The 7285-nt window shown below is 58.1% G+C and overlaps 1 protein-coding gene across 3 annotated transcripts; it reads left to right on the forward strand.

Moving 5' to 3' along the window:
- The first annotated feature begins 1423 nt into the window (after window positions 1-1423).
- Window positions 1424-7147, forward strand: PEX16 (peroxisomal biogenesis factor 16). 3 transcript variants are annotated; one of them, XM_085011379.1, is made up of 11 exons: window positions 1424-1617; window positions 1825-1877; window positions 2642-2718; window positions 3076-3209; window positions 3347-3447; window positions 4223-4303; window positions 4436-4591; window positions 4681-4753; window positions 4897-5016; window positions 6430-6494; window positions 6996-7147. In XM_085011379.1, exons 4-11 carry the CDS (start codon window positions 3136-3138, stop codon window positions 7052-7054), a joined length of 729 nt encoding a protein of 242 aa, XP_084867505.1. In that variant the 5' UTR covers window positions 1424-1617; window positions 1825-1877; window positions 2642-2718; window positions 3076-3135; the 3' UTR covers window positions 7055-7147. The 3 variants fall into 3 exon arrangements, with proteins under 3 accessions (XP_084867505.1, XP_003122880.3, XP_084867506.1); XM_003122832.5 differs by having other exon boundaries at window positions 1825-1860; XM_085011380.1 differs by having other exon boundaries at window positions 1424-1543.
- The last annotated feature ends 138 nt before the right edge of the window (window positions 7148-7285 follow it).

A 7285-nucleotide genomic window follows, 5' to 3' on the forward strand; every position in this document is an offset into this window, starting at 1 on the left:
CTGCTAGGAGGAGTCAAGTGTGGGTGAGCCTGGCACTCAGGAGGTGGTGGTAAAGGATGTAGAGGATGCCCATGGTCAAGGCCTCTGTTCCTCAGGATCTTTCCCTCTCTGGAGGCCCTGGGACACATCTCCGTGGGGCTTCATTATGTGGCATGAGTAGGGAGGGCAGCTACAATTCCCCACCTGATACAGAAGCTGGGGAGGAGGCTTGGGGGAAAGAGTGCAAGGAGGGGCTGTGGTTTCTTGGTGAGGTGTGTTACGATGTCTAGATTCTGTGGTCAGACTAAGACCAGAATTCCAGTCTTGACTGGGCGTTCTTAAGCGGATCCTTTCTTAAAGAGATAGTGTCTGGTGGAGGGAATTAGGTAAGATGCAGTACTATTCTCAAGTGTACTATAAGTCTGCTGTCCCTGTCCCAAAGGCAGAACCCGCGGCCCCATCCATGCCCCGCCCCTTTGCCCACAGCCTATCGGCGGCTGCCTCTGCCGAACATTGGTTCCACCTGCCTCTGGCTGCTGCTGTTTCGCTGCCTCCCCTTTCAGGGAGGCTTCCTTATTTGGGAAGAGATTCCCAGGAGAAGCCCCCATCCCTTGGGGAGAGGCTAAGGGACTGAAAGGTGCACCCGAGGGCCGAAAAGGGCTTTGAGGTTGATTCTGAGTTCAAGGACCAAGTCTGCCCCTCTAACCATTTTACAGATGGGGAAAACCGAGGCCCAGAGAAGGGATAATCCTGATTAAGGTCACTCCCCATCCGAGAGCAGAAGCCCGGGCTAGGGTTTTCTCTCTGGAGATGCGGAGTGCAAGTGCGCGCTCTTTGGGAGGTGGGGGGCGTGCAGAATCCGTGCGGGAGTTGGGGCCGAAGCCGGGCCACCAACGGTGCCGGCCGGGAGATCGTGACTGCGTGGGAGGCTGGACCCCTCGCTGCCTCACTTTCCTCACCACTACCTCAGGTAGGGGTCAGGAGACGAGGCAATTGGCCAAACACGCGCCTGCACACAGTCTGACTGTTCTTAAACTGTCCACGCGCACCCCCAAGTTTGACGGAGGTTCCTTTTTGGGCGCGATACCGGCCAGCCCTTTAAAAGCCTGTCTCCGGTTCGAGCCGCTCGGCGTTCTATTGGAAAGACTCTAGGCTCTTAAGTCCCGCCTCGGGAACGAACTGCTCAGACTACCACAGATTTCCTGGGGCTGTAACTGCGCAGGCGCAAGGGCAGCCAACCCGAAAGGCGGAAGAGCCCGATGGGGGTGGGGAGTGTGTTAACCAATGACCTGAAGAAATGGAAAGGGCGGGATTAGGCCCGCAGTTGCTTTACTCTAGTGGAGGGTAATTTAAGCAAAGGGGTGAAGAGTGGTTCAATGGCCCTTTACGTCACCATCCTTCCGGCCCGCGGAAGTTAAGCAACAGAGAGGCGGGCCTAGGGCCGGAAGCAGGAAGGAGGGCGCAGGAAGCAGGGTGCAGTGGCCAGTCGCGCTGTCGGCCGTGAGTCTGTCGGTCCCGAGGGCAGGATGGAGAAGCTGCGGCTCCTGGGCCTCCGCTACCAGGAGTACGTGACTCGTCACCCGGCCGCCACGGCCCAGCTGGAGACAGCAGTGCGGGGCCTCAGTTACCTGCTGGCAGGTGCCACCCTGACCTTTGACCCATCCCTTCGGGGCTCTGGCCTCTGACCCCACTGGCCCCCTTCTCTGCGGAGTCAGAGTAGTGCTCGCCGCGCTTGAGAAGTTCCTTCCAGGTTCCCGTAGGACTTAGGGAGGGGATGTCCGGGGACCCGAAGCCACAGGGTGAGGCGGACGCTCACCGAAAATCCCTTCTGTGCCTTCTCCCCAGGTCGTTTCGCCGATTCGCACGAGCTGTCGGAGCTGGGTGAGTCGGACTGTGGGGTGAGTCGGAGGCGGGAGGGGTGACCACCCTGGCTCGCAGTTCTAGACTTCCCGTTAAATCATCCTCTGCTGTGACTGAATCAGACGAGGGTCCAGAGTCCACTGTCCTGGGCCGTCCATGACCCCAGTAGTTGAGAGACATGTGTGGGGACCTTGGCTGGTCAGGAGGCTAAGCCAAGCGGCTTTCCTGCCTTTGCCCAATTAATCCTCCCTACAGGCACACATGAGGTGGGTACTGTTACGGTCCTCAATGTCCAGTTAAGGGAACAGGGGTTTAAATGAGGTTAGGGAACAGCCACTGAAGGTCGCAGAACCAGGATTCAAATCCACATCTCCTAGATTCCAGAATCTACAGACTGTAACTGCCTCAGTAGTGTTTACCCTGTGAGTATGGGAGGTGCAGGTCCTGAAAGGATGAGCTGGCTTTTGAAAGGTAGAGATGGAATCGACTTTCAGGGACAGGCGTGGAGAGAGCAAAGGCCTGTTTGGCAGTCTGGGCAGCCAGATGACTGGTGTCCTCCAGCAGGGCAGTAGCTGGTCTGTCACAGGGATCAAACCATCCTCTCTTGGTCCAGCTGCCCACAGGAGAGATCCTGTGGGGGAGTGTGGAGCTCTGAGGGAGTGGGTGGGGAGGCACTTTGGTTTCCACATAGTGTGTGAGTAGCTGAGCACAGCGGGTGACGAGTGATCCCTGTAGCTTTGGGGTGAAGGGGAAGGGTGGAGCCTGCAGATCCAGCCTCTCAAGGCCACACTCTACCCCTCAGTGTACTCTGCCTCTAACCTGCTGGTGCTGCTCAATGACGGGATCCTACGAAAGGAACTTCGAAAAAAGTTGCCTGTGGTGAGAATTGGGCCAGAACTGAGGGCGGGAAGCATGGAGGCTCGGGAGCTAAATGGGAACTACCAGCCCATGTGTACAACATGTGTTATGGTCTCACCGAGCAGGAGACATGCTTGCATCCCTCTGAACTTCAAGCCATCTCATTAGGCGAAATGTCCGGGTGTTACTGTCTCTTTACCCTTTTTGGATAAAGAGACCAGGCTTCAGAGGGATAGAGTAGCCTGTCCCATGTGAACTCGGGCTTACACGCTTAATCTTGGAAAGAGGAAAGTCCACATTTTCTGGCAGAGGTGTCCCGTAGGGGGAGGGCATGGGACTGGGGGAGCCCCCTGACCTTCTGATCTGGGGTTCTTGCAGTCACTGTCCCAGCAGAAGCTGCTGACATGGCTGAGTGTGCTGGAGTGCGTGGAGGTCTTCATGGAGATGGGGGCCGCCAAAGTGTGGGGTGAAGTGGGACGTTGGCTCGTCATTGCCCTCATCCAGCTGGCCAAGTATGTCGGGACTCTGGAGGGCAGGCCCTGGGTGGAGGTAACTGAGGCCAGCTGTGCAGATAGGGTTCAGCAGAGCACCTCTGACCCCCTGTCGGCTGGCCACTGCCCCCACCAGCCCTGTCAAATTCTCAACCCAGGGCTGTACTGCGGATGTTCCTGCTGATCTGGTTCAAAGCTGGCCTCCAGACATCACCCCCCATCGTTCCACTGGACAGGGAGACCCAGGCACAGCCCCAGGGTAAGCTGCTTCCCAACTCCGGAGTGGAACGGGGCACGGGACTCATCTGAATTTAGAGCCAAGCAGTGTGAATATGCGGTGTCATTGGTAGAACACATCTATCTCCGTCAACCCATTTTGTTCTCATCACCCTATAAGAAAAAGAAAGATGAGGTCAGAGGCAGATCAGAACTTGAACTCAGGACTTCTGGCTTCGGAGTCCTCCTCTTTTGTGGGCTGCCATTGAGAGGGGAAAGAGCATCAGCAGGAGGCAGGGGTTGTGCCAACCTCATCTCTGGGCCTGGTTTTGCCTCAGGGCCTGCAGCCTCATGAAACAGGGTACCCAGCAGATCTGACCCCAAAGGGCTTTGAACCCGTTAGCTCTTGGCCCCAGGCCTTACCCTCCTGACTTGGAGTGGGGACAGTTCTTTGCTAGTCTTTTCTTCATGGTCATGTTGAAAGCAAAGGACTGGGGAGATGATGGCCCCTCTGGTGCTGTGGTCCCCATAGACCAAGGGCCCTCCCTGCCTTGTTCCAGTCCCTGAAGCCTGGGCTCTTGGCTGCTTATCTGCTGCAGGAGATACTGGCGTTTCCCCAGGGAGGGCTGCAGAATGCCCCCCACTGTGGACAGGTCCCAGGCCTGGCCCCTGCTGCCGCGCCCCGAACTCAGCTTCCGCCTTAGTACAGCTCATCTGTTCTCCCCTTAGCCCACGAGCATCACTGCACGCATGTTCTTTGCAGGCTCTGCTGGAAACATGTCCCTCTGACAGTGTGGCCTTTTGTCTATCCCCGCTAGATGGTGACCACAGCTGTGGCAGCGGAGAGCAGTCATATGTGGGGAAGCGGTCAAACCGAGTGGTGCGAACCCTCCAGAACAGTAAGTGTAAGGTGTAGGCACCTCGGTGCTGAGGTCAGTGTGGGCCTGGGGGCCTGGCTTTCATCGCTACTGGCCCTCCCTGCCCCGCCCTGGCCTGGGCCCGGCTGCTCATCTGTTGCCCCTGTGTTCTAGCTCCGTCCCTGCACTCAAGGCACTGGGGAGCCCCCCAGCAGCGGGAAGGACGGCAGCAGCAGCAGCAGCGTGAGGAGCTGAGCATCCCCCCAACCCCGCTGGGGCTGCAGGAGACCATCGCCGAGTCCCTGTATATTGCCCGGCCCCTGCTGCACTGTATCCTTCACATGGCATGGGGGCCGGGTAGATGGGAGCGGGCAGCGCGGGCCACACGCTGGAGACATCCTTGACGCCTTGGCCGTCAGTGCTCAGCCTGGGCTTGTGGGGTCAGCGGTCGTGGACACCCTGGCTCCTGTCTGGTGTCGTGGATGTGACCAGGTGAGTCTGGGCCTGCCTTGGGGGCTCTATTCCCTCCTCGGGCTTTGTGCTGCAGGCCTGGCCTCACCTGGACAGGCCGGGGCCCTTGGTGCTCCTATTGCTGGCCCTAATCTTGTCCCCTCCGTGTTCTCCCATCCTCCCAGCCTGAGCCTCCTGAGTGACAGGAAGGGCCTGACCCGGAGGGAGCGGCTGGAACTGCGACGCCGGACCATCCTGCTGCTCTACTACCTGCTGCGCTCCCCGTTCTATGACCGCTTCTCGGAGTAAGGACCTGCCCCCTTCCGCGAGCCAGAGCGTGGGGAAGCGGGGTCGGCACCCTACCGCTGTTCACACCTCCCCTTCCTCCCTCCTTCCCCGATCTCGATCTCGGTCTACTGAGCACATGCTATGTGCTGTCCTGGGTGCAGTCACTCCCTGATTTTCTCTGGGCCAGCCCAGCCCTGCCCTCAGAGCCCTCGGGACCATCTTAAGCCGTATTGGCAGGATATACACTGAGGGCGGGGCCACCGTGATCCTGGGTGGGGGCTCTCTACCCCTCAGATCTGTCCTGTCAAATAGCTGGGATTATCCCCACTTCTCAGAGCAGACACTTGAGGGTCAAAGAGGTTGGGCCATGGGAAGAAAGCTGGCCAGCGGTAGAACCAGATCCTACCTCCGTCTTCTCTCCTGGTCTGTCCTCCGTAGCCCAGCCCTCCATCACCTGTGAGGGTCCAGAGCTCCCAGTGAGGCCTGCCCCGGGCCAGTGAGGGGTGGCTCGGGGCAAGTCTCGCCCATCAGGGTGGCTGCCTGAGGTCAGACCGAGATTGGAGCGACTGGGGCTGAGACAGATGGCAGCTCCCAGGACCCCCTCTGTCTAGGTCTTAACAAGTATGCTGCTTAAAGGCTGGAGTATTAATTGGAATTGTATTTAATATTATGTCCGTTCAACCTCTGTTTATTTTCTGAGACAGTGGAAAGTAAGCTTAGGTCATATTTAATAACCCCCTCAGTGAAAATAACTGCCTGGTAGTTCCTAATTTCAGATAAGTTTGAAAGCTCATAAGGTACTAAAGGCAAATCCTATTTCCTGCTCGACAGGAACATTCCTGAGACTTACGTGGATTGTATGACACCCCCCCACCCCCCAACACACAAATTGCTTGCACTTTACGGAGGAAACATTATAGCCCCAGCATCTCACTGAGCTGAGGGGTTTGGAGACCGTCATCACAGAGGGGGCGGCCCTCCAGGCTGCAGACCTCCGGTTTGGCTCACTTTCCAGCTGACCTGACCAGACCAGCCCTCTCAGAGCAGTGGCCCAGACGGAGAAGGGTCCAGAAACCCGTCAGAGAAATCTCCTTCTCCAGAGGACAGGGAGCAGGGTGCTGAGGGCCTCTGGGGTCTCGCTGGGGAGGTCCTCTTCCTCCCGTCTTTTTCTTTATTGTCATAGAGACAATATAGCCCCTGAAGCCAGGCTGCCTTCCAGGGGTGGGCTGAGGTGGGAGCCTTCCAGGCGTGTGGCTGGGGGGACAGCAGGTTCAGAGGCCTTGTTCTGTCCTGGAGGACATCGTTGGTCCACAGAGCGGCTTTCTGTCTTCTGGGATGCACTGCCTTCAGTCAGGTGGCTAGTGGAGGCTTTTTAGCGCTGGCCTTTGCAGGGACCCAGAGCCCCTATTCAGCCTGCTCCTTTCTTGTAGGGCCAAGATCCTCTTTCTGCTTCAGCTCCTGGCAGACCACGTCCCAGGCATTGGCCTGGTCACAAGTAAGCATTTGCGAGAGTGTGATGGTGCCTGAGTGTCGCAGATCTCACGTGTGACCTGTCTCCCTGTGTTCTCTTTGTCTCTTTGTAATTTGATTCTTAGCACAGTTGGGAGCGGGAGCCTGGAGGTCAGGTTGGGTGGGTGACAGCTCCTGGAGTGGCATGAGACTGGCTGGGTCTCATATCAGTGCAGGGACTCTATGGCAGGGATAAAGCCTGCTGGAGATCTGACTGCACCAGAGAGGCACTGGGCCGGGGCTGTCGGCGTGTACAGCTGGACCGCCATGTGGTCTCTCTGGGCCTCAGAGTCCTTGTCTGCAAATGGGGACAGAGATCACTGCTGGCCCTGCCTCTCTGAGGCAAGAGGTGGGAGGTCGGGCTCCTGTGGTACCGATGGGAACAGCTGTATTTGGGCGGCAGCAGCTCCAAAGGGCCCTGGGTAGAGCAGAGCAGGTTGGGATCTGGCCCTCAGCCCTGAACTTGTTCCTGTCTCTGTTGTTGCAGGGCCGCTCATGGATTACTTGCCCACCTGGCAGAAAATTTATTTCTACAATTGGGGCTGACAGCCGTTGCACGAGCGGGGTGTGGGAGGGGCAGGGAAGCCTCAGTCCCTCAGTCCCCTGTGCCCTAATAAAACTGACTCTGGCCGTGTGCAAGCTGTGGCCTGTCTGTGCCCTCCGTCCGGGGCGCCCGGTGCTCCCAGCCTGGCCAGGCTCTGCGCACAGCCCTGGCCGCCACCAGAGCTCCCCCACACCCTCCAGTGATGGAGACACAGGCCCACCCCTTGTCACTGG

This window comes from Sus scrofa, chromosome 2 (genome assembly GCF_054392235.1).
Source record: "Sus scrofa isolate SSC_HxYL_T2T_F1_AM1 chromosome 2, Sscrofa_HxYL_maternal_Yorkshire_Landrace_v2.0, whole genome shotgun sequence".
Lineage (NCBI taxonomy): Eukaryota > Metazoa > Chordata > Mammalia > Artiodactyla > Suidae > Sus > Sus scrofa.